At 43.8% G+C, this 27,166-nt stretch overlaps 1 protein-coding gene across 2 annotated transcripts in view; it reads left to right on the forward strand.

The window, feature by feature from the left end:
- Window positions 1-1,612: 1,612 nt before the first annotated feature.
- The window catches only part of RGMB (repulsive guidance molecule BMP co-receptor b), a 29,223-nt gene continuing 3,669 nt past the window's right edge, over window positions 1,613-27,166 (forward strand). The window contains exons 1-4 of one of the 2 annotated variants that reach the window (XM_042944347.1): window positions 1,613-2,212; window positions 3,178-3,253; window positions 6,455-6,720; window positions 12,035-12,543. In XM_042944347.1, coding sequence (XP_042800281.1) covers window positions 3,249-3,253; window positions 6,455-6,720; window positions 12,035-12,543 — 780 coding nt within the window. In that variant the 5' untranslated portion in view covers window positions 1,613-2,212; window positions 3,178-3,248. Of the gene's footprint in view, window positions 2,213-3,177; window positions 3,254-6,454; window positions 6,721-7,179; window positions 7,493-12,034; window positions 12,544-27,166 lie in introns of those variants that run through there. The other variant, XM_042944357.1, reaches the window with a different exon arrangement.

A 27,166-nucleotide genomic window follows, 5' to 3' on the forward strand; every position in this document is an offset into this window, starting at 1 on the left:
CCCAGAGGGAGAACTAAAGCTCCGTGTTCCAAAGTGGGTAGTGAATCGAAAATCCTGGAAAGTATCATGAAGCTAGAGAAAAGGTATTGATTTAATGAATGCATGTACATGATGATCGACAAGTTAGCATCCAGGTTCACTGCCCAATATTTATGGGAAGGAGTGGGGAGAAGGGGATTCTGGCAGCTTGTGCCTACTATTTCTGTAATGTCCAAAACAACCTTAGCAAGGGAGTGAGCAAGGACTGGGTCTGCATTAGGAAACATTCTCTGGGTTTGTGAGGCTTGCTTTGAACTCTTTTTCACCACTATGTGTCAGCTTGTCTTTGTGTTGGTGGAAGGAAAAGGAAAAAGAAAAACATAAGACTGGCCTTTAGGTTCTAAATCAAAGCTCTATGCTGCTGATTGTTGGTGTGGCTTTTCAAAGGCAAAGCGAGTGGGGGACATTAAAATTCCTTGTTTCTATGAACCAGGAGCTGAGAGGCTTTTTAGTTTTTTGGTTTGGGTTTTATTATTATTATTATTATTATTATTATTCTAAGTAGCAATAAAAGGATTTTTCAATGTATCTTACATTTACCTTAAAATATCCCTAATATTTATTTTTCAATTTGATTGGCACTTTGACAGGAAAAAGCAAGGTGAGAAAACTCTTTAAAAGGGAACCTAAACAGAGTGTGAGGAGGCTTCCCTTGTCACGTGATTTAAGAACCAGAGGGACCATTGCCCCTAACACAGTTTCTTGATAGTGACCCCAAGGTTCAAAGACAGATCAGTCGCCCAAGACTCCCACTCAGAAAGTCATGACAGGACCCTCCTCCTTGGATTTTCACTCTGTCCTCTTTATACTGCCCTATGCTGCCTCTAGCGTTAGATCAGGAAACTTTAAGGGATATTGAGGACAGGAGAATAGAAGAAAGCTGGAGAGGGCAAAGGTACTTAAGTGATTTACCTAAGTCAAGATGCTTGAACCTTTGCCTGGACAAGAAGAAGCAGCCTGCTCGTGCCAGGCAGTGAACGCACAGAGCGATAGCTAGCGCTGAATACCTCTGATGCTCATTTTCAACATTGGAAGATCAGCCTAGGGGAAGAAAGCTAATCGCTTCCCTCTTGCCCTCCACACCTTCTACTGGGATTCAAGTAACTGTCCTTCCTCAAACATCTTTGTGGGCTTGTTCTCTATAACACAAGTCCTCACCTGTGTCTTAGGTGCCTCTTTAAATTCTCCGTCCCCTCACAATTTGCAAATCATTATCCTGGGTATTCGTAAGCTGTAAACTTTGCCACTTTGGCACCTCAGGTGGACAGGAAAGATCTCTAGATTCCTTATTTCAGCGAAAGTCCAGAGGGCCGTTCCTGCCACTACCCCAACGCCTTACACCAACCCCCGCCCCCGCCCCCACACATACCCACTATTTATACACGCTAGGAAGACCCTCAGAGATCATTTATGGAGAAGAAGGGGTGCATTTTTGTGGCTGCTGGTGCACAGTTACCGAAAATCCTGGAAAGGCGGGCGCGGGACCGCATCCGTGCCTGTGCCGAGGCGCAGAGCGGGAACAGCCTGCACGTGTCCGCTGCCGCCCGGCCCCGAGACGGCTGGCACGATCGCCAACCGGGAATCGGTTGGTGCCGAGGGTGGGCAAAGGCAACACGACCCGGTGGAGGGCGGCGCGGAGGGTGGCGCTGGCGGCATGAAAGGCCTCTTTGTGCGGGACTTGGGGTGAGGAGGCGGTGAGAACGGCGAGAGCTGAGCCCGGGCCTGGAGGCTGGGGCTCGGGGACGCCGCCACCCGCCACTCCTCAGCCGCGCTGGAAAGATCCGGGTAGTGCCAGCAGGGGGCGGTGTGACACCGGAGGGGGTGAGGTGAAGGCCCCCGGGTTTGGTCTTCTTTGAGACCTGAGGGGGGAGAGAGACGCTTGGAGAAAGCGGGACGGAATTGAGAGATTTGTCTCCCCGCCCCCTCCCCTGGGTGGCGGAGACATCGCGCTGGCTGGAAGGGTGCATCCCCTCTCCGGGCGCTCACTCCGCAGTCTAGGAGGCAAGAGAGCGGCCCCCGAGGCGGAGCCTCCCTCCTGCCCCGGGTATCGCTGCCCCGACCTGGGGGAGAGAGGCGGGCGCCGCGCTGCCCTCCCTCTGCGCCCCCGCCGCGTGGCTTGCGGCTTATTTTCCCAGCTGGCAAGCGTCGCGCTGCAGACAAGGGAATGCCTGTGGTGAGTTGTTTATTTTGTCGAAGTTTGCGGTGGGCCAGGGGGACGTGGGGGGCGAGCGGCAGGCAGCAGCCGGGACTATTTTGTTTAGGTCTTGCTCCACCTGTGTGGTATAAATCTGCCAGCCTCAGGGCGGCAGGGGGCCAGGGTGAGAAAACCCCAGGGCTCCAAAAGGCCTCTTTTTGCCACTTGCAGACCCAGAACTACATTTGAATTTTCCACTCCTGGAATCGGCTAGATCCTAGCTTACACTACGCCCCATACCTCTAATCACTGCTTCACGTACCCGCTGCGGACAGGGCTTGCGCTGTAAAGGACGGTCAGCGCCCATGGCCCAGGGACAGCTGGCCGTAGAAGTTCTTCCCGGGTACCCCTCCCCATTTCTTGAGGATAGGAGAGCTGTTTAATAGGAGGGGCGCTCTTCAAACTAGTGGGAACTTGTTTGGGCTACTTATGGCACGAAGTCCGTTCAGGCGTGTCGGGTCTACTAGTACCGCAAACAGATCCAGGTTGGCCAGAGTTTCCCAGACTTGAGGCTGGGGGTCGGTAAGCGCTTGGCTCCCAGGGGAGCCCAGAGGAATCCCCCAGGGCTGATGATGACAGTCACCACCGCGGCTGCGTTTGCCTGGAAGAAAAGCCTAAATACATTAGCGAGCTGGTAAAGCTTTTAAGGCCTTCTCCGGAGTGAGTGGCTGGCTAATGAGAGGTTAATTTTGTTTGGAAGGGAAGGCTGCGCTGGTTTCCTGAGATAAATGGACAGGAAGCGCATTACCTCCGCGCGCTGGCAAGCGGCTACCAAATGCTTTTTGCACCTGCCGCTTTGAGCGGTGCGATCCGCTGCAGAGCCCGCAGGGATCGTGGGGGCCGGTTGTGTACGCTCGGGTGATGAGCCCCACTCAGGCCCCGGGCCCTCTCCTTCCGGGGGCGCAGCGCTCACGCCAGGCTTTGGGGTCTTCTCTCACACCCAGGTCCTGCGTGCTCAGGAGCTCAGGGGCCCCCTGATCCCGCCAAGCCCCCTCCAGGAGCGGAAGGGTTAAGAATGATGTAAGTACAATCCACTAGCTGCTTTCTGCTGGGCTGTGGGACTCAGGGCTATTTTAGCCCCAGCTTTGCGTCCACCCTGGACTGGGGAGCAGCGAGGGGGCCTTTACTCTAGAATGGGTTGAACAAATGGCTACCCTGGTAGCTCCTCTGTCCTAGGTGATCTGTTAAGCAGAGAGACCCTCGTGTTAGATTTATGGAAATGGAGATATATTAATGGGAATAGTTAAGACATCATGTATGGGTTCAGGTAAATAAACCTGTAATTCTTATTTAGAACGCATTAATGTTGCTGGCATGTGTTTTAATTCTATCCATTCGCACGTTCATACCATGGGACGTTTTGCTGTGACCCCTAATTGTGCTGTTCTGGTCTCATCTTTTCTTCCTGAAAAAGATGAAGGGAGAAAGACTAGAGATGGCAAGGAATAGGGTGCGTTTGTGAGTTGTGCGAGCTGTCACTTCACGATTTTTTTTCCTGATTAAAATGTAAAACTTTTATAAGACATTGATTTTACGGGGGGGGGGGGGGGAAATACCCAGATTTTTCTTTGTGTAATCTTAAAATTCTCCTAACTTGCAGCATTCGAGCTGGAGGAGTGGATGCGCTATAAGCGACCATTCACCACGCTCTTACTTTCCAAGCCAATTCGGGGGATCTTGCTAACCAGTCCGAATTAACCCTGCGAGTGTGTCAACTGACCTTAAGTCTTGAAAACAGGAACCACCTTGCGGTTTAATTGTGAAAATTAACATTTTACTCTAGCCGGCTGAACACTTATGTGGTAATAAAAAATGAATTGTTAGGCGTATAAATCTTGAGCTTGTCAAATTTTACAACAGATGAGCAATAAAGCACCTTAGAGAAAATGAAGTTTTCCCTCTAAAGAACAGTACCATTCCGATGCCGAATTTGTGGTGACTCGAGGACGCCCTCTATTGATAAGATAGTTTAGAGCAGTGTGTGTCTAAGGAACAGGATATGGAGGTGGGGAAAGTGGAGGCTGGGGGCAGGGTGGAATCATAGCAAGTAATGACAGCGAAAAGACCCCAACTAAACTGAATTTGATCCCTAACTTTTGGTTATGTGTTCTGAAGTATGGTGAATAAATTGTCATGCTTTTTTCATAAGGGTCAAATTAAATCTTGGGTTAAGGAAAAAGAACCATCTTACTGTTAGTAGTCTTTGTTGGCAACATATTTTGCAAAACTGTTCACATTTGATTACTTTAAAAAAAAATATGTTGACCAGTATTTCATTAACTTTAGTTCTTTGATTTATGTAGTAATTGCAAGGGAGTAAATTTTTAGTCCCATAGTATTTACTCCATAATATTATCTAAAAATCGTATCAGATAACTCCTCCTGCAAAAAAAGTCATTTCTCCAGGCAACTCTGAAGCTATTATTAAGCATATTATGGATATACACAAGGCTTGGATTATATCTTGGGCAGTGAAAGGTGTGTTTACCACTTGAGTCATCATAGTATGTAATAAGTAATGAAAAGTTACAGTAAAAATAGGCATTCTTCTTTAGGGACCTAGTGGTTTGTACAGTTCATAATGTGTCTAATGAGTAAGCCGGAATGATGTAAGGTTTGCCCTCAATTATCCTAGTCCATTGATTAGCACATTGTAACATGTGGAATATTAACGTGTCCGTGGTTGATACGAAATTGCCAATTAGAGATTATGAGTAGCGAGCGGGTAGAATTGCAAGCTACAATTTGACTATAAGTGAATTTAAAATGGCAGCCCTGAGCCCTTTGGAGGAAAGGCAAAGGCAAGGGCAGTCGAAGTAACTCCGAGCCTTTGAAGCCATCTTTTAGATTAGATACCACTTCACACCTACTGATAACAGATTGGAACCTATCATCAACCTCACAACATGCTTTCCTGTGTCTCCACTTGCCAACCTCTTTTGTGGCACACAGTTGGGGTTTCTTCCTCATTTATGGATACATCCAAGTGGCAAAAGTGGAAACCGATCTGCCATTAAATTAATATACTAAGACCACGAAAATGTGTGGAAAAGCCACCAAGCAACAAGAAATCATGGCATAATTACTCTACACTGCATTAAAAACTCACTATCCTCATTAATCTAATTACACTGTAACAACACGTTGAAGTTCGCCCACTCTCAGACTCCTCCCCGCTGCATTCAGGAAGGGAAATGTCAGAGGAACAATAACGCCAGAGCCTCGAACAGCTGCTAGCGAATTCCACCGGGAGCTGGTGGGTACCTTCCCAGCCCATCCGATCTGTTCCGGACCGCGAGTTACAATCGGATTTTCAACGCGGTGGGGTGCTAGTTTTACCAAACGTCCGGAAAGGGCTCGGAACACGGTTCCGCAGAGGTGATTGGCTGCGAAGAGACCTGCCGCCAGGCGCCTGGTAAAAGCGCCCACTTCCTCTCAGGAGCAGGAGCTGGAGCGGGAGTGACAGACTGGGGGTGACTTAAAACACATACGGACACAACACCTTACAGGGAAGCCGAACCCAATCACATTAATTAAAAGGAAAGTCAAAGGCCGCTTCCTTTGTAACGCCGGCAAGAGAGAGTAGCCGTTGCCAATTTCTGTAGGACAGGAGGAAACAGTAAATCGCGGAAAGGGGTGAAGGGAATAGAAGAGGAGGGAGCGCGAAGGAGGTTGGGCCCGGGCGCGGCGGACAGGACTCTCAACAGGCGGACGCGGAACTCAAATTACAATGAGCAATCTGAGGGTGGGAGCAGGAGCGGGGGCGGGCGCTTTGTCCCCTGCGAGTGGCCAGCTGAGCCCAGTGGACCAGCGCTTGCAGCCAATGGGGTGAGAGGGAGGGGCTAGGTCGGGGGTGGAGACGACGCGGATTGGCGCGCGTGAGGAGGGCGGGGCGGCAGTGCAAGGCTGAGATTGATTGACCGCGGGGTCGCGGCACAGAGATAGCCGGGCTGCAGGCGGCTGCTCGCTAGGGCTGGGCGCGCCTCCAGTGGGTCCACGCCCGCTGAACCCACGCTGGCCGGGACCAGGGCGCCCGCGCTTTGGGGGCCGGGCTCGGCACTAAGCTCACCGTCTTTGTGTCTTTTCTCCCGCCCCCTCTGCCCCGCCTGCCGCCGCGATGCCGCTGCGCCCCGTTGCCGCCGCCGCCGCCGCCTCGCTCCGCCCGCGGCGCGCTTTTCGCTGCGGCGGTGGCGGCGGCCCGTATCCGACGCGGGCCTGAAGGAGGAAGAAGAGAAAGCGAGGCACGTCCCCCGGTCCATGCCGCAGCCACGGCCCCGAACCCGCCACGGCGCCCGTGCCGCCGCCCTCGCCGGAGCCCACGAGACCTGCATGGACGGGCATGGGCTTGAGAGCAGCACCTTCCTGCGCCGCCGCCGCCGCCTCCGCCGCTGCCGCCGGGGCTGAGCAGCGCCACCGCCCCCAGCTCTGCCCGCCGCCCCTGGCGTTGCTGCTGCTGCTGCTGCTCAGCCTCGGGCTGCTCCACGCAGGTATGAGGCGCGCGCGCGAGGGTAACCAGCTGCAGGTCCAAGTGCTTTGTTCCCAAACACTCCCGAAGGCACACGTTGGGGCAGAAGGGCGGCGTGGCGTGGTGAGACGGTAGAGGCCTCATGGGCTCCAGCCCTGCACCTCTGCCGGGCTCACGGCGCAGCGGCAGGAACGCACCCGCAGGTCGTGCGGCGCGCCCTGGGCGCAGAGGAGAGGCCTCCTCCCCCTCCCTCTCGCGTTTCCCCGCCTTCGGCTCGGACCGTTGATAAATCTTCCCAACAGTCGCTTATCGAAGATTTAGCGGGCGGGGGCGGCGGGGGCTGCGCCCCCGAGACAAACGTTCCGGATGCTTTATTGCTCGCTGCATTGGTGTTTACTGAAAGTCAGGCTGGGATCAGGTTTCCACCGCCGCCGCCCCCTTCGAAGCGAGACAAGGAGCCTTGTGCTGCTTCTCTGGAGTTGGGGGTGGCGACGAGGGGAAGAAATCGCACCAGATGTAAAGATTTTCACCGGAATTTGAAAACCTGGGGGGTTAATCTCGAAGTAACTTAAACGTCTTTAAACAGGGATTTCTTCGTATTTGCCAAAACTGCTTTTAGTTCAGTTTTCAACCTCTGTGGAAAAACTGGTGCTTTGTGGTTAAGCCGCGTGTTTTCGGGTTCCCGGAGGGGTTGACACATCTCCCTGCTTTCTGGAGGTCGGCGCTTCCCCTGTGGAAGCGGAGTGAGTTCTCTGTCCTTAGCCAGGTAGACCTACAGATGAGCCTTCTAGCAGGTGATAGTTATTTTTGTTGTGAAATAAGTTTCACTAATAGAGTGTTATGGCGTTTGTATCTCAAGGGAGGGGGTATCTAGGATGCTCTTTATAAATAAGTGCTACGTCTAGGAGTTTGTCTAAAAAATTTCTTTAGTGCCAAATTGAAGCTAAATTCTCTTAATTTGAGAACCAACTAGAGCATTAGATAAGTTTTCCTTTGAGATCTTTTTGTCCTGTATTTTATGACAGCAGTCTCAACGCTGTGATCTGGAGAATCGTGAACTGTAATGCCACCCAACTGTGTGGAGTAGTATTTATTTATTAAGTCATACCAGCCTTTCTAAAAATCTGGGAGGTCTTTTAAGTAATGGAAAAAAAAAAATGTGGCATTTGAGGAGACTTAATTTACTTTTGGTAACTTTGCATTGTGATGGAACAGCTGCATTTTAACACTCACTTGGGGAAACATAGAGTGTAATAGTAAGTTTTACAATGATTAAGGCTTTAAATGACTGACTTTAGAACCTTAGAAAATAATGTCAATCTGCTTATGGTTCCAAGAAAATTTTCATGATGTGTCAAAAGTTACATTCATAAGTGTTTTGTGTGAAGACTATATGTTCATAATGTCAAAGTGTAGGTTTCTTGAAATGGAAATTGAAGTACTGGGTAGGACTGTGTGTCCCTCTTGACTGCTTGGAATATTGTTTCCCTTAGTTGCCAGAGAGTTCTATTACAGAACTGGAATGTGGTCCTTGAAGATTTTTCTGGCCAATAATGAAAGCCCTAAGAAGTTGTTTTAATGTTTTTGAAAATTAAGGTGCCTTATTTCAAAAACTTGGAATGTGAAACTCCTCTCAGTATCTTAATGTGCCCTCACTTAAAGTCACTGCTATATTCTACCTAGAGTTTCTGTGGTGAGTGATATCTATGGACAACTTGTTGGGGTTGGGTGATTAATTTGGTTATGGAAGAAAGGGCTCCTTTTGAAAGATAGCTTGGAAGCATTTTTCTCTTGATCATACAAGGATTGTTTCTCAGAGAAGGGAGCCTAGCCGAGTGCTCTTTGCAGATGGGCTACCATATGTTTTATGCCTGGATCCATATAATTTGCCACAGCACCCCATATGTCCCTGCATTTTACTTAATTCAGCTTCAGCATATCTTATTTCTTTTATTATAAACTGGTGATTGTGTGGCAAGTTCACACGTGCAGTCCTGGCATCAAGGAAATGGGTCTTGAATGGTGAAGTCTTTGAATCATTAATCAGAGCGCTAGACCCACAAATCCTTTAGCACTTTCATTAACTGGAATGAAAATAGTACCACACCAATCATAGATGACCTGGCTCCAAAAATGAAGAGATCTGTAACTGCAGGTTTTGATTTCTGCCCTTAGGAAATGAAAAAAGAACTTTTATACTTTGCTCCCTACCTCCCCCCCCCCCCCCCATCCCCCACTTTAAGCAAATCTCTACAATTCCTGAATGGAGATCCAATATGGGAGTTACTTGCTTACTCATACACTTCATGGCCTTGTTGGCTACATCCTTGAGATTGTTTCTGCTCTGCATTTTCTTGGCATTTTGACAGGAAGCTTACTTTACCTCCTATAACAGGCAAAGTGTGCACTGTCATTATAAATTCATGAAGCCTGGATATTTCTGGGTGTATGCTGCAAATTAGTCATTATACGGGAGCCTGCAGTGGGGCTGAAACTGCTGACCCAGATGCACTCTCTAGTTAGCCCTCCTCTTTCCCATCATCTCTATTTGAAAGGCTGTTAGAAACCTCATCCCAAACAAAAGAACCCAAGGAGTTCTGTTTTATGTGTCATTTCTCAAAAGAATCAGCACCTGCCTGCTATAAAAAAGGGAAGGAGTGGGGGGTGGGCGGCCTGGGGGAGGAAGGAAAAAGGAGGTGGGAATCTAAATTATTTTCTGAACAGTTGCATTTGCATTTCATGCTCTTACTTTGGAATATTTTATGACTATTTGAAATAATTATAAGTAAGTGTATGCTCGGATAGATTTTATAGACCATAAAAAGAACAAATAGGCACTGGAAGTTTAGCGGAAAGTTCTTGTGCTGTCATTTAAATTGTAGTCCAGGAGCTCTTCATTATTGAGTGATCTTGGCCCAGTGTTCATTTCCTTGCTTTCTGCTTGCTATGACTCTGATTTAAAAAGAAAAACATAATTGATACAGTAGTTGCTCAAGTCTTTAAGCCATCAGCTACTGTTGTGTGAGACTCAGGAATGTGGAGGAGATGTGATATGAGGAACGAAAACGGGATTTGAGGAAAGGCATTGCGCCCTGGGCTTTGCTCTACCCATTTGTGATCCAGCCAGGACAAGGCCTGTAGTTTCCCTTTGTCCTGAATTTCCTAACTGTAAAATCGCTTTAATGCTTTTGAGTTGATTGGGTTTTTTTGAGTAAAAACAGTTGAAAATGACTTGACTTGATCTACTTTGGAGAGAGGAAATGTATAAATACAGGAGCTGCTTTTTACCAACTCTGGAATGAGTAAACATGAAATACGCCAAACACATGAAGGTGTGCTTGTGATTTTTTTTTTTTTTTTTGAGTGTGATTTAGTGATAGCTGTAAGTCCATAGCTCCAAAATATTAAAATACTGTGTTGTTTGTTTTTTTTTTAATTCAGGTTAAAGTAAATGCCCTATCTAGACTACATTTTTCTCTTCTTGGTCTTTGAAATTTAAAAATGGTGGGGAGGTGGCTTGAGAGGTTGTCATCTTGCAGTCTTTTCTGCTGAATTCAAGCTAGAAACAGATTACAGGCTGTTTCATTCAGGCTTAAAAGTACTTTAATACTGAAAAGTATCTTTCTGGAACGTTACTAGGGTTAGTTTTAAGTCTTCATCAGATGAAGTCCTAAATCTTGATAGTATCCTGAAGTTTGTGTCCATGTCTTAAAATAATTATATACTTAATGATACTCTTTTTCCCCCCCACATCTAGAATAGGAATTGTAAAATATTTTATGCCTGTAAAAGATCATGAAGTTCTTTTTAGAACAGTCTCCTCATTTCTCAGCTGAGGTACCTAAGACTTGAAAGGATTGAAACTTCCTCCAGTGCAATGACCTAAAAAGAATGTGGAAGTAACACAAAATATGTCTTAGTTTCCATAAAACTTGAGGTGGATGATTTAAGAAAAGTACTTTCCTTTTCAGTAATTCTAGAGTTCCCACTTTAAGGACCAGAATATTAAACTGTTTGGCACATACAACTGACCTAGTATTGGCAATTCTTACATCTTTTTATGCTTTGAGAGGTTTTTATTTTTTTATATGAGAAGCTAGTGGCAAAACATCATTTGAAAACTGTCAAATAGTAGGGCAATAGTAGGTGGTTTTTCATTACTTCATTTTAACTTTGCCTAAGTCATTAGGTATATTGGAACTGTCGACCTAAGGAAAAAAGTCATTTATGTATGTTCTAAGAATTCTGTGTACTATGTTTCCTTGGTTCTGATAAAACACACTTGGTGCAGTCATCTGCCTGTGCAGCATGATTTCAGTGTGGTGTCCTTTTTGATTCAGTGTACCCTTCCTGATGAGCTGCTTGGGATCTGGGATCCAATGGTGACGTGTGTTAAGGGAGAAGTAAATCTGCAGCTTGGTTAAACAATCAACTTTATTTATTTATTTATTTATTTATTTATTTATTTATTTATTTATTTTAACATTTATTCATTTTTGAGAGACAGAGACAGCACAAGTGGGGGAGGAGCAGAGAAGAAAGGGAGACACAGAATCCAAAGCAGGCTCCAGGCTCTGAGCTGTCAGCACAGAGCCCGATGCAGGGCTCGAACTCAGGGGCTAGAACTCCCTGACCGTGAGATCATGACCTGAGCCAAAGTCGAATGCTCAACTGACTGAGTCACTCTGGTGCCCCTTGACTTTATTTTTTTTAAGAGAACATTTACACTTTGTAGCATCCAGGAGATTGTAGGTTTATATACAGTTTGTCAATAAACATCCTTAAGGAAATGCAGAATAACTTAGTACCTGGATTTTCTCTTGATATTCTTACCCTATAGCTGTACTAGAATCAAGTAAAGGTGTTTTAACTAATGCTATAAATTTAGGGATCCCTACCTAATGTGTGGAACCTTAATCATGGTTTTGTGCTTTCCAAAGCGAATGAGTTATACACTTAGCAAAATCAAAACAAAGTTCACATCTTTAACTTGGCCTTAGAGCAGAGGAATCTTTCTCAAAATCTATAAACAATAGCAAAGTGATCAAATACTCCGTTTAATTTTAACATGAGAATACTGGGCTCAGACTCATGTTCCCTAATAGTGGTTCATGATTTAAAGTTTTAAGGTAACTGATTGCGTGCAGTTTTTCTCCCGGTGGCTTAATTTGTGAGGGAAAAAGAAGCACAATGCAACCCTAGTTCTGAAGGCTTTCTTAAAATAGGAGTGTATGGAATAGAACAAACTGTTCCCAAAGGACAGTGTCATTTTCTCATGTAGCTCAGGAAGTTGTGAAGCGTTTAAAAAACGTTTGGTGTTATCTTTTTTCTCATAGGTGACTGCCAACAGCCAGCCCAATGTCGAATCCAGAAATGTACCACGGACTTTGTGTCCCTCACTTCACACCTGAACTCTGCCATTGACGGCTTTGACTCTGAGTTTTGCAAGGCCCTGCGTGCCTATGCTGGCTGCACCCAGCGAACTTCAAAAGCCTGCCGTGGTAACCTGGTGTACCATTCTGCTGTGTTGGGTATCAGTGACCTCATGAGCCAGAGGAACTGTTCTAAGGATGGACCCACATCTTCTACCAACCCCGAAGTGACCCATGACCCTTGTAACTATCACAGCCATGCAGGAGCCAGAGAACACAGGGGAGGGGACCTGAACCCTCCCAGTTACCTTTTTTGTGGCTTGTTCGGAGATCCTCACCTTAGAACTTTCAAGGATCACTTTCAGACATGCAAAGTGGAAGGAGCCTGGCCACTCATAGATAATAATTATCTTTCAGTTCAAGTGACAAATGTGCCCGTGGTCCCTGGATCCAGTGCTACTGCTACAAATAAGGCAAGTATACTTTTTTCTTTCTTATAACTTGCAGATGTTTGATTCTTCAGACAATTTTTGAAGTATGATACAAAAGACAGTTTAAAAGGAACGTTTTCTTGTTCTTGGCATGCAATTAACAGGGTGAATGAAAGATTAAATGAAAATCATTTAGTAAAGAATTTCTCTGGAATTCTAGGCTTATGTAAAATGTGGGTCTTAGTACAACTAAGCAGTGATATGCAAAAAACAAAACAAAAACAAAAAACACCGAAGTTGAGTTCTCTATAGAAAAGGCAGGCCTGTTTAATGGGAAAATGTATACTTTTTTTTTTCTCTGAAGTCTTTTGAGTGTGACTCTTGTTGAAGAAATCCATGTTCCTATTTATCAGATGACCAAAGTGGGTGTTCCAAGTAAAGAAAGCTATCAAACCTGGGGCAATAACCCATCAGGAAACATATTTTATTGGAAATTTGGAAGCTATAGTAAAATGTAATGGCTATAAGCCAGCTTCCCAGTGGCAAAGCCACAATTGTGTTTTAGTTATTAATGTTGCCGTGACCAAGGAATTTTAGAATTGGCTATTGTGGAGCAGTGATGTATAATCCCTGTCGTAATCTCAGGATAACATTTTAATTAAGCTGAGGGGAAAACTGACAAAATTAAGTTAAGCTTACCCTGCATAGCTGCCCTTGTCTGTGTTTGTGTGTGTGTGTGTGTGTGTGTGTGTGTGTGTGTGTGTGTGTGTACTTGTGTTAAAGAAGCTAATGCCAAATGGAGATCATCTGAACCAACTTTAAGGCACCACTGTCAGTGCAACTAGGTAAAGGGCTATGAACTGGATTCCCAGTTGGCAGTCAGTGCTAATTCAGGCATTAGTAAGTAAATACAGAGGTCAAAAAAGGTTTTCCAGAAAAAAAGACTGTCCCAAATAACCAGCTCCTTCCCTGTCTCTCCCAACTACAGAATCACACATACAGGCTATCTCATCTTGTTCATTTTCCTTTATCTGTTCATCAGTTGGTTTGGACTGAAAGATAGTTGACAAGGATCAAGCTTTTGTAATAGTTATGACGGCTCTTTTGATTCCAGGACACCCTCCCTTGCCTCTAAACACGTGTGGCGTATATTTAAGTGAATTTAAATGATTTTACTTGGCATTTTGTGGAGGTAATTTTACAACCCCTCCAGAGATAGCTGGAGACACCCAGGGGTGTCACAAATCTAAGATTAGAAGTCATTGCTCTGAACAAAGAAGTCTGTTACATTAGTCCAAACATTTTAGGTGGACTCAAAAATGTTTATGCTTTAACTCCCAATAAAAGCCCAGGCTTGCCTTTCCAAATCCTGCAAGTAAACTTTACCTCCTCTGGTTTTTATAAGCATGCAAATAATTTTTCTTGTCTATATATTAAAATGCTGTAAGTTATGGTAGACAGGTACACAATTATGAACTTATAACACAGATCATGGCCAAAAATCCATCATTGCTGCAGAGTCATAGTGCATAAAACCTGGGGATAGTCTTTGGGAAAATATGAGGCTGAAGATTCAAGAAGGCACTTCCACTGGGAATGGAGAGAGTCATCATTGATCGTGTAGATAATTGAGGGTTTAGAGGGCCTTCACAATACCTTTGAGATTAGTAAGTGCTTTGTGCACAAGAAAATATTGGTTCTTTTCACAAGCCCTAAATTTAATTTTCCATGCCTTCCATCCAATCACGTGTCACGTCTACTTGTTACTTAGCCTTTCAAAATTCTATACTTTTTACTGATTGTGGTGAAATACTTGGGGACAATGAATTTTGTTATGAGTATTAATATTACATAAATGGAACAATTGACACTGAAGTATTTTAGGTCATTCCATTTCAGTTGTGATTGAATCTGTCATAGTTTTTAGCAAATAAATAAAAAGTACAACTTTGCTTTCTCCCTCAGTTTTGTAATGATCAGAAGTTTCACCCATTCCAAAAAGGATGTAGGAGAAAAACCATCCTCTGACTTAAATTCAAGCAGGCAATGAGAACGTGTGGTCTTTACGTGCACTGCTGGAAAGTAGTTCCCCACATCTGGTGACCATGCTTTTCAGCAGCAGATGACTCCATGGCTTTGCGACCTCTGGTAGTTCTGTTGTGTTGTTTTGTTTTGTTTCCCTTCTACTTTTTTCAACTCTCTGCAAAGCCCCCCAAAATATCTGGAAGGTTACTGCTGAAGATCTGTCTCAATACTGATATGATCTGTGCTGGTGAAACACAACGAAGGGCCTAAAATTTTGCAGCACAATTTCCTTTTACCTACCCAGGGCCAAAATAAAACCTTTAAAAATTTTTAAGCAACGAAAAAATGATGGTAATAAAAATAAAAATGCTCTGAAGCAAAAAGAACGTAGGAAATAAGTTCCAAAAAAGATCTGATTGTTTTTTTTTCCTGATGTCTACTGTAATACTTTCTTAAAAAATCTTTCAGAAGATTTTTTTGCATGAGTCTCAGCTTTACTGAGACCTCAAAGAGGTACATAGACCAGCTCCTTAATAACTTAGCACTGCACATTGGAGTTACTGTATCATCCTTGGGGTCAAGCATTTTTAATGACGTATGTGCACAGTGTCACTAGATTTAACCGCTGACCAATGCTATGGTAGAGGCTAGCCAACTGTGCTGCTGAAATTGTTGTATGTAAGCACTCATTCATTTCACTGTCTTCAGCTATGAACTGAAGCACTGACCCCAGTGTTATGCTCAGTGAGGGCCTAGAGATAATTTCCTCAGTCCTGGGAACCTGGCTTCTTGAGCAAGCCATCTGGTAGTCATCTTTGTGATCTCTACCTGCCCCTTAGTACCTTTCCATCCTCACAGAAAGACAAAATGTAGGGGGAAAAAATCTAAACGCAGTGAAAGTGAAGTCATCTCTATTCAAGGGGTCATTTATTAGCTAAGCCTTTTTCTTTGTCCACATAGCAAGCATTGAGTTTAGGGCAGCTAGACTTGCAGTACTCAACAATGTGGCCTCATCCACCGTCATCTACTTTCTGTCCTCCTTCCCTGGGAAACTTAGCGTGGTTTTCCAGTTGATCATGATGGGCACAGATATGCCTCCTCCAGGCCACTCTTGTTAGGCCCTCCACCAGCCCGTCTCCCTCTCTTCAGAGGAGTCTTGTGCGGTCGCTACCTTGCCAGGTAGGTGTGTGTGTCGCTAAAGGGGAGGCCAGGGCTAGCTTTTTATCCCCACCCAGGGGCTTGAGGGGTTTCTGGCACAGCTGCATGCCTTGGCTGAGATCCACACCAGCTCAGAGCTGTCTTTCCCACCTTTGGCTGTGAGAGGCGGCTTCAGGCCTGCAGGCCCTGGAGAAGAGAGATGAGAGGGACAGGCTTAGAACTGGCAGAATTGGCTAAATGGGGGGGGGGGGGGGGGGGGAAGCAGTTTTTGTTTTGGGGGAAGAGGCGGCCACACTATTTAGGCTCCAAAAAGGACACATGTGCATAGCTCTCCTGGGCCTCAGACAAATACGCCGGATCATCTGGAGAGAATTCTGTTCAGTACCATCTCTTGCCCATTCTCTTTGCCAGCTCCTTCATCTCCTGTTCACTTCACTCTGTGTATCTGTGTATCTCTGTTTAAGTGGACTTAGGCTTTGTGCCATGGTTACAGAAGGCAATTTTGGAGTAAATTTGATGAAAAGATTCTTTACTTTACAAATGTATTCCTAGTAGCCTAAACAATGGGAATACTTTTTTAAATGATTTCTTACAAGTACTTTGGATACCTTAGCTCTATTTTTCAATTTATTTTAATGTAATCTTGTCTTTGTGCATCACTCTGGCTTTGTCATCCTGTCCTTCAGTCTCAATAAAACAAAATTGTAAGTAGGAGGGGAGATTGGGGATGACGGCAAGTGCCTTTATAGACTGCTACAGGATTTTCCATGCTTCCTCCTTTAGTGAGAGAAGGCAGTTTACCTTAAGGTGTTTGCATTTGGGAAAGAGGTATGTTCTTCGTCTTGGCCAAGCCAGGTGACTGTTGGCCAGGTGGGTGAGCACCCTGAGGTGCCTTGTACGTTCCGTGGGCTTCCAGCTCCTGGTAATCCTGTTGGCAGTAGTACTTAGAGCCTATCCAAAGCATGAGAGGAAGAGGCCATGCCCAGCAGCTACTTATTTATTAAAGTCCATAATTATCCCTAATTCTCAAATTCCAGCTACTTTCTGGGAAATTCCTAAAAACTTCCACTGGTTGATGATACTAGAGATATAGGAAGACTTAGATTGTTGGGTTCATTCTTGCTTTCTGTCTCCTTCAAACTATAACCCAAGGTGCATCATTGAGGTAAAACATACTTGCTTGTGGGGCCCTAGAGCATGGTTTGGGTCCTCTCCTCCTCTCTGACGCCCATTCACATGTAGCTGTTGTTGCACAGCAGTACGTGGGCACGTAAACCAGTGTTCTGGATCATTTTCTGTTGGTTACCAAATCAAAGCGAGATGTGCCTGCATTTCAAAGGCTTTCAGCTGTCATGTTAAACATATCTCTGGATCAAGGTCAGGAAGACTGTCCTCTTTTGAACCCAGGCCTAGTACATCTTTGTAGCCAAGTTTTTGCCCCCGACCCCACCCCATTATGTTTTTAGTATCTTTACAGAGATAGTCTGAGCTAAACAATAATGATCATTCTTATTTTTATTGACTAAGGAAGATACCTCATACTCCCATAGGCAGGATTGTATTTTGAATATATGGACACTGTTCTTGCATGCTGGCTGCATTATTAGAGGGGACAGTGGCATTTTCTTTGAGAATATAGAAGCCTTTGCTTCCAGAGATCAGAAACTTCCTTGCAGGTGACTAACTTTTAAAGGCTGAAATTGCTCTTTATTTTGTTGTGATTATCTTTTATGCAGGTAATTCTTGCCATCTCTTTAAGATTGCTCCTTGTCCTAGCATTTGCAGAAATGCTGGGGGTGGGGGGGGGGGGGAAGTAAGAGTGATTGAAGCATATTGGGGAACAGATGGGAAAGAAGTTTGCAGTTGTAGCTCCCTGTTCAGTGTAATCATTTCTCTCCTAAAGTGTATGATTAACTTGGCGCTGCATTTGAACCACCGAGCTTTACGGGGCCTACCATGGGGTGGTGAGGGAGATGCAGAAGTGGTATCAGTCTCTGTCTGGGTGTAAGCACATAGCACATCAGCCGTTGGTGGAGAATTGTGGGGCTTGTGTGTAGAACTAGCCACTCAGGGTTTCTTTCTAGAACATCAGTGGCCCACATTCATAAGCTGGTTGCAGATGTTCCTACTTAGCAAGTTGTCACAGGTGTCAAGAAGGGCCAGAGAGGTGGGCTGCTGGCTGTACCCAGGGCATACCCCTTCCCCTGGTCACTGTCACAGGTCACCGGTTCTACTCCTGGTATTTGGCACAGTCTCCCTTTCCACCCACTATGGTCAACGTGGCCCCTCTCTTGAACCTGCATTTCCTTATTCCCTTATACCCTAGAAGGATCTAGAACCCTGGCTGCCACTTTTGAAGGTTGTTGGTCTTTAATAACCAAAATAACTTTCCAGAGTTTTTTTAATAACTTTCCAGAATTTGACATCAGAGTCACCAATTCTTAAATTCATTTTTCTGGGTCCCATCTCCTCTTTAAAACCCATGAAAGCATATCTTAGATAACCTTCTCCTCCCTGACTTTATTTACTACTTGTAGAAACAAGATTGAAACAATAAACAGGGTGCCTGGCTGTCAGTTAGATGTCTTATTCTTGATTTGGGCTCAGGTCATGATCTCACGGTTCATGAATTCAAGCCCTGCATCGGGCTCTGCGCTGATAGTGTGGAGCCTGCTTGGGACCCCCTCCCTCCCTCCCTCCCTCCCTCCCTCCCTCCCTCTCTCTTTCTCTCTGCCCCTGTCTTGCTCTCCATCTCAAAATAAACTTTTTTTTTTTTTTTAAGAAGATGAAAACAGTAAATAGTTTTTAGAAGAGAAGTCAGCTATAATTCCAGGTGGTTGTGTTCTTCCTTTGTCCTTTTCTGTTTCCTGCCTAGCTCCTGTTTGTACTGGATTATAAGGTCTTAGGCCCAGGAGCTACTCAACTTTGCTTCATACGGGTTCAGCGAATTTCTTGGAGGGAAACGGATTTCCAAATATATGTAAGGGGGAAAAGAAGAAGGAAAAGAAATTATTAGCTGTATGGTTTATCTTTTAGTGTAAAAGATCATTCTGTAAGATGAATGGGCCTGCCTTGGTGGTTCTTTATGCCATTCTTGCCATACAAGCTACATCATCCTATTGTTCTGTGCATTAAAATCCTCTGGGTCCTAATCTTTTACCATCTCTGTTCTGTAGAATGAAGAGACTTAGAAGATGTTAGTAGAAACCATCTAAAATTGTATAAAGTTTGTACCTGCATATCTATTAAGCCCTGTATTTTGAGTCATCCTTCTCTGTGCCCCTCCCTCTGTCCCAGCTGTGGTTTAGGAGGAGCAGACCTTCAAAATATCCTCCATTTGTAAATGAGATGAACACAAGTCCTGTGCTAGCTGGGCAGGACTCCCTGCACTGCTTATGGGCCTCTGCTCCTTTCAAACAGATCCACGATCCTCCACAACTTAAACGAGAGGCCAAGTCTGATACACAACTGACAGAACTTCTTTTACTGTCACATTTCTAGCTGCCCTGTTAAATTTTCTTTGGGTCAACATTTTGAGAGGAAGGGGCGAGAAGGAAACACCGGATGGTTGGTACTTTTTTGTTGGCTTCAATTAATGCTACCCAAACAGTTTCTGCCTATGTGGAATGTGGCACATAAAAAGAGTTACTCTACAGTGCCGAACAATGAAAAATCTACCTTACCCATCTTGTCTTTGTTTTGACTGCAGTAGAACTTGCTCTTCCACTGTTTTGAATTTTGTGTTCTCCTGGGTGGGGTAACTTCAGGGCTTTGTAAAATGCTCAACTTAAGCGATAACTAACAAGCATAGCAGCACACATCTGAGGTACAGAACTGAACTGGACAGGCTTCCAGTGAAAACACAGTGCTGTTGATTGTAGAAAGAGCTTTTGGTGAAACTGGGTCTCTGGCAAGACGAGTTCTTTGTGTCCTAGTGAGCCGGTTATTTTAAGAGTTGAAGCTAAAAGAATGGCTAATTCTGGTGGGGTTCTGTGAGTGTTAGAACGTTGCATGTGTGCTACGGTAGATTGATAATGATGGCATTTAAACACTAAATGCTCCTCAGCTCTGCATTTCCTCCTGAAATGAGGGGTCAGGGTTTAATCTTTATACCTAAAGGTACGTTCAAGTGTGCCCGCGTGTCCAAGTTTGCACTCAGTGGTGTTGCTGACTTCCTCTCTCCTGCCTCACGCACATGAAGACCAAGGCTATTGCTTGTAGCAGTTCAGTTAACTGACTTCTTGAAATACATGGTCATCACCTCCAGCCACCTCTTTCGTGAATGGGCTTTTTCTTTCTTTTTTTTAATAGCCCTGGGAACTTGAAATTGAACCTAGAAGTGGTAGAGAGTGAGTGTATTATAAAGACCTTCAGACCCTTTTAGTTTTCAAATCATTTCTCAGAAGTGAAAAATGATCGGAAGCTGTGATTTCCTAATCCCCATAGGTTTGGGCAATAACTCTGCTGAACCAAGGCCTAGGGCATTGGCCAGAGGTTCTGCTCTAGGGCCTCAGGATCTATGGCACTGCCCCCTCCGCCTCTTTGGAGGGCAATCCCCAAAGGCAAGACCTGCTAGGGCAGATTCCTGCCCCTAGAGTTACACCTCCAGCCCTGGCTCTCACCTTTCAGAATACTTCTGGCCTCTGGTCTGAAGCACAGTGGCAGTGGAGGCCTGTAACACTGTCCACACATGCTTAACTTCACATCTAGAAACATGACTTCTTACACTTGGTGGCCTCATCATAATGCAAAATCTGAATACAGCAACCAACAAGTGCCATGTTGAGTCCTCTGAGTGGCTAAGACTTGAGGACTAGATGCCCTCTCTCCTCATGCCCAGCCTAGCCTTGCTCTGCTCTGTACCAGGAAGCTGGCCTATTTCACTGTCTAGGAGCCTATTTATACTTAGAGCCTTCCTTGTTTTAAGTACACAGAAGTTACTCTTTGGAAGTCTACATTTTTGTGCCTCTTATGTGTCATCCCTGGGCCTGCTTCCCTTTCACTCTTGCGTATTCTTTCCAGCCACTGAGATTAACGCTTCTCCCCTGGACCACCCTAGCAGCCTCAGCTGTGGGTGTCCTTCGCCTCTGGTTTGGTTTCTTCTTTCTCCATCCGCTGCCAAGAACCCCTCCAGCAGCCAAGGCAGCCCTTGTTCCTGCATGTATTACCTGGGGCAACACTGAAGAATAAATAAGTCTGATCCATTCCATTTCTCTGGAATCCTGGAAGTGCGCCTAGAACAGAGCTCTGTGGAAAGAGATTCCGAGGGTAGAGAAACCTATTTTGATACCTCTTTTGAAGGTAAGAGGCCTCATTCCAGCCCTAAAAGAGGAGTCCGCCACCCTCCTCTTACACATGTATACTGTCTTTCTGCTAGTACCTAAAAAAATACACTTTTGTAGGTCTTAGGTTCAGCTTTCTTGTATGTAGATACTTGATGTATAGGTTAAGTCGTCATTTTAGAATTACATATCAGTTACTGACCATCTCAACAGTTTCCTCTAAATACTGTATATAATACTCTACTGTGTCTTTTTTAATTCAAGTATACTTCACATACAATGTCATATTGCTTTCAGGTATACAACATAGTGATTTGACAACTCTATACATTATACAGTGCTCACCACGATAAGTATAGTCACTATCTGTAACTGTACGACGTTATTACATCCTTATTGACTGTAATCTCTTTGTTGTACTTTTCATCTCCATGAGTTACTTATTTTATAACTGGAAGTTTATACCTCTTAATCTCCTTTATATTTCACCCATCCTTCCACTGCTACCACCACCCCGCCCCCAGCAACCACCAGTTTGTTCTTTGTATTTTGAGTCTGTTTGTTTCTTATATTACAGGTATAAGTGAAGTTATCCAGTGTTTCTTTCTCTGACTTATCTGACTTAGGGTAACACCCTCTTTATCCATTCTACTTTCAGTAGACACTTGGGTCACTTCCAAATCTTGTTTATTGTAAACAATGCTGCAGTAAACATAGGGGTGCATGTATCTCTTTAAATTAGTTTCCATTTTTCTGGAGTAAATACCCAGCAGTGGAATTACCAGATGGTATAATCTTTTATTTTTAATTTTTTGAGGAACCTTTATACCGTTTTTCCACAGTGGCTGTGGCACCTGGCTCCACCAGTTTACGTTCCCACCCTTTTCTCTCCTACTCACTAATACTTGTTAGCTCTGTCTTTGTGATACTAGCCATTCTACCTGGTGTAAGGTAATCTCTGATTGTGGTTTTCATTTGCATTTGCCTGATGATTAGTGATGTTGAGCATCTTGTTATGTGTCAGTTGGCCATCTGTACGTCGTCTTTGGAAAAATGCGTATTCAGGTCGTCTGCCCATTTTTTAATAGGATTTTGTTTTTGGTATTGACTTCTATAAGTTCTTTATATGTTTTTGAAAATTATTCTCTTACTAGAAACACCGTTTGCAAATATCTTTTCCCTTACAGTAGATTGCCTTTTCATTTTGTTGGTTTCCTTCACTGTGGAAAACCTTTTTAGTTCGATGGAGTCCCAATAGTTTATTTTGGTTTTGTTTCCCTTGCCCAAGAAGACCTACGGAGAAAAATGTTGCTAAGGCCAACATTCAAGAGATTGTGGTCTATGTTTTCTTCTAGGAGCTTTAATGGTTTCCAGGCTCACATGTAGGTCTTCAATCTATTTTGATTTTATTTTTATGGTGTAAAAAGTGGTCCGCTCTTCCCAACACCATTTATTGGAGAGACTGTTTTTTCCATTGTATGTTCTTGTGCCACTTTGTTATACATTAATTGTCCATATAAGCATGGGTTTCTTTCTGAACTTTTTTTTCTGTTCGATTTATTTGCGTGTCTGTTTTTGTGCCAGTGCCATACTGTTTTGATTACTACAGCTCTGTGTTATAGTTTGAAATCAGGGATTGTGATGCCTCCAACTTTGTTCTTTTTCAAGACTGCTTTAGCTACCCAGGGTCTTTTGTGATTTCATACAGATTTTAATCCTAATTCTGTGTAAAATGCTGTTGGTATTTTGGTAGAGATTCCATTTAATCTGTAGATTGCTTTGGGTAGTATAGACATGTTAACAGTATTCTTCTACTCCATGAGCATAGTATATCTTACTGTGTATTTACTTGTTGTCTTCAATTTCTTTCATCATTGTTTTACAGTTTTCAGAATAGAGGTGTGTCACTCGGTTAAATTTATTCCTAGGTATTTTATTAATTTTGATGCAATTACAAATGGGATAGTTTTCTTAATTTCTCATTTTGAGAGCTTCTTAGTAGTATATACAAAGGCAACGGATCTCTGTATATTAATTTTGTATCCTGCAACTTTATTGGATTTAATTATTCTAATAGGTTTTTCGTGAGATCCTTAGGGTTTTCTATACATAGTATCATTGTCATCTGCAAATAGTGACAGTTTTACTTCCACCTTACGAATTAAGAATGACTTATCTTTCTTGTCTGATTGCTGTGGCAAGAGTGGACATCCTTATTTTATTCCTGATCTGAGAGGAAATTGACCCTGAGAAATAAAGAGTAGATATTTTGGACCTAGAGATAGAGCTTGTGAATGTTTTCCTTTGAAGCATGTACCCTTATTGGAGTGGTTTATTTTTGCTCACACCAGAGGACTTAATGTAGAGGCTGTGTGCCAGTTTATCTAAGTAAGGGTAAAAGGGGATGTGAGCAGTGGTTCTCTTATCCTCCCTTATAGGTGCCTTTTTTTTTCCAACCTATAATTGCACCCAGAGGATCTAATGAAGCAGACATATCAGCTGATGATGCGAAATAGAATTAATCTTAGTTTCCTTTAACACAAACAGAATTTTAACCAGGTACTTATCAAAATTGTGTTTCTCTGTGTTCTTTCCTAATTTCTGGGACTATTTCAGTTTCGTTTGTTGGCCCATCTTAATCCAAGAGATAGGAGTCCCTTGATCTGAGAGTCCAGTTCTGGAATTTGAAGATTCTGGTAAGGTCCTGCACTTACAGTGCTGAATAGCCTGACTAAACGCTGATGGTTGTTTCTTCCAAAATACAATAAGCACAAGTAGTTAAGTGTACAGCCTTAAGGGAATTCTGCTGTTTGAAAACCTATGCACAGCACTTCACAAAGCTGTTGAGCCTGGTGGAGCTCTTTCTCTATCTTGGCAAAGCTGGGCCTGGGTTTTCCTTTGTTGGTTACCTCATTTTCTTTTAATGCATTTTCTTTTCGTGGTGGAAAAGAGAGGCAGGTGCCCCTAAAGTTCGATTTTTCACAGCAAACCTTAAATCCGTATATCACATGTAGAAAGGTTGATTTGTAGCTGCTATCTCTGTCTTCCTAATAGACCTTGTGGGTGGTAAAGATCTTAGGGAGTGCAACATTAAAAATGAATGAGGAGTACTGGAGTAGTTTGTCTGAGGTAGGGGTTGAGAGGGACTTGGTGGGAAAGGTTTAACAAAAGGCATTGATGTTTTAAATGCACAGAAATGTCATCCATCAATAATAAATGGTGTGGCGTAGAATAGATGTGCCAAATTGAGTTATTACAGCATATGGATCAGTTCATGGATGGGGAAAAGTAAGCACTATAGCTGGTGTTTTTAAATTCTCTGTTTGAGAGCTTTAGAATACAGTTTTGAATATCCTGTTTTCACCCTCTAATAGCTGCTAGTTGGCAGTTGAAAACATTTGGAATGTCCAAAAATTCTGAGGTGTTTGGTTTTTTTTGTTGTTTTGTTTTTTTGTTTTTTTTTTTAAGAATAAGAATTGGGCGCCTGGGTGGCTCAGTCAGTTTAGTGTCCGACTTGGGCTCAGGTCATGATCTTGCAGTCCATGAGTTCGAGCCCCATATCAGGCTCTGTGCTCATAGCTCAGAGCCTGGAGCCTGCTCCAAATTCTGTGTCTCCCTGTCTCTCTCTCTGACACTTCCCTGCCCACACTCTGTCTCTCTCAAAAATAAACATTAAAAATATTTTTAAAAAATAAGAATAAAAAAATTTTGTTTTTCTAAAAACAAGATAGAATCTGAAAATTAATTTCTGGCTTCTTACAGCTGAGTGCCTTTTTTAAGAGCTTGAGTTGTAATTGTATAAGGAATGAAGTTACATTACAAAATATAAGTCACGTACAACTGTTGCCTGGTGTTTTCTTCACTCACGTTGATTATATCTCTAGGTACCTCTTCAGTACATACTCAAACTACAGGGAACCACTCAGGAAACCCCTCTAGAGAGCGAGAGAATGTGAGCTGGGGAGAGGGGCAGAAGGAGAAAGAGAATGAATCTTCAGCAGGGCCCACACTGATTATGGGTCTCAATCCCACAACCCCAGGATCATGACCTGAGCCGAAATCAAAAGTCGGATGTTCAACTGACCGAGCCACCCAGGAGTCCCAAGATTTTGATTCAAGGGCTAATTCTGTACATTTGCGCTGTGAGAATTATTTTGCCCAAAAGAGAAATATCAGTTTTGCTGTCTCATAGAGAAAATGACTCCTAGAAAATTGGACAAAAATCTGTTAGAAAGACTGGGATATTTGGTAAATGTAGATCTTAGTGCAGAAGTCAAGCTTGAGTGTTATTTGATCTAGGGTTATGGGAGTTACTGTTAGTGGAGCAGGCATAGCAGAGGACAATACTGCATGAGGTGTTTGAAATGACTCCTGAGTTGGAATTGGTGTGCTTAAAGAAAACACTAGGCTTGGTAAGACATGTGGAACTATTCCACTCCTCTTAATGTTGACTCTTGCTTGCCCGTTTAGGAACTTGACTGGAATTGGGTCTCTGATTGTCTCAACAAAACTAATTCCTCTTTGTTTTTCCTAAGATGAACAAAATGGTACTTGATTCTTGCAAATAATGTTCACTTAAATTTGAGGTTGGTTAGACTAGAAAGACAAATTACTTAGCTCTTGTAGAATCATTGGTTTAGTCCTTGAGTGTGTGAATGCTCCGGGTAAAAATGAGGACAGTGATTATATGAAAAGTTTTACTCACCCTTATTGGAGCCATCTGTATTAGCTTTCAACTCTGTGAGGTGCAGAATTTACTTGAATTAATCTTTTCACCTCCAAAGGATCCTGGCTTGTGTTAAAAAAGGCACTTGTCAAACTGTCTTCAGAGCCACCAAATAAATCTATTTTATAGTCCCATTAGATATCTAGCTCAGAATCCCATTCACTCTGGAAGGTCCTATGGTTGGATGCACAACAAATTTCCTGCAGTCATCTCTGGTACACCTCCTTTGGGTTGTTAAGAAGGTGTTGAAATGTGAGAAGGCCGGTAGTGAAATTAAATTGTGGGTCAGGGTAATTAGGAAGGGAGAACACCAAGCATTTTCATAGTACATTGTCTGGCTTTTAGTTGCAGCTGCAAACAACGGATATGAGTTTAACCAGTTGCTACGGTGCAGATGGTTCAGATCTGGCTTTATAACTAACTGGCTGAAGTAAAATGAAATGGCTGGAAAATTCCAGTCAAGTAACACCAGTGGGAACATGTGGAATTAAATAGTGTGAGTAAATGCTGGCCAGGTTGAGGAAAAAAAATTCAGACAAACTAGAGGGTGGTGGTGAGGATGTGTAGAAGAGAGGTGGGGAGGGGGGCAAGCAGGGCATTTTCTGGCCCTTGTAACAAGGGTCTGTTGTTTGCATTAGCTCCCTTGCAGGAGAGGGGAGTTTTCCTCTCTCCAGAGAAGTTTGTAGTGTGGCCAGTCTACCTTCCTCCTGGACTGAGGTCACCTGTTTTTGTTTGTGTTTTCTTCTTCAAGAAGAAAGAAAAATACGCCATTACTTCAGGTCCTGACAACAGAAATGGCAGGCTATTGTCTTTCCTTTTCTTCAGGAAGCTTTTCCTACCTTGTGTGACCCAGAAGGCCCTGTCTCTCTTGATAGTCCTCCTCTTACACCACGTGTACCAGACATGCTGAGTGTGTTGGAGGTGAAGGTTCAGTGTCTTGTAATTGTTCTAAATAAGGAAGGAAAATGGGTTTACTAAAGGAAAGCTTTTGTATTATCCATTTTGTCTGCTTAATATGGAGAATTTAGACTTGGCTCCAGAAAAAATTTCTGAGAAGTTCAAGGGCCATTGTGCTGTTTGGGGAAAACATTTGCTGTAACTAGGTTGAGGGTATTTATTCTCTGCCAGTGCCCGGGACCTGTGTTTGCCAAGTGATTTCCCAGTCCCAGGGATTAGCCAGTCATGTGAAACATTTGATTAAGAGACTTAAAGAAATCTTAGCTGAGGCACGATTGGTGGCTCTTGGCAGGATGGCCCCATCCTCAACTCTGCTTTGTCTCTTGAGTGTTTGTAAGAATGTTTGTAATGATGAGCCATGGGGGCTGGATTTATGATCCAGTGAGGAATCTTTTTAGAAATCAAAGTTCTGGTGGGTATATTATTAATTAAGCCCCATAAGTTTCTACATAACTTAGAAAGGAGTCTTTTTTTTCTCAGAGCTATACCACCAGTCAGCTGTTTGGGGAAGAAGATA

The sequence above is a fragment of the Panthera leo genome, chromosome A1 (genome assembly GCF_018350215.1).
Source record: "Panthera leo isolate Ple1 chromosome A1, P.leo_Ple1_pat1.1, whole genome shotgun sequence".
Taxonomy (NCBI): domain Eukaryota; kingdom Metazoa; phylum Chordata; class Mammalia; order Carnivora; family Felidae; genus Panthera; species Panthera leo.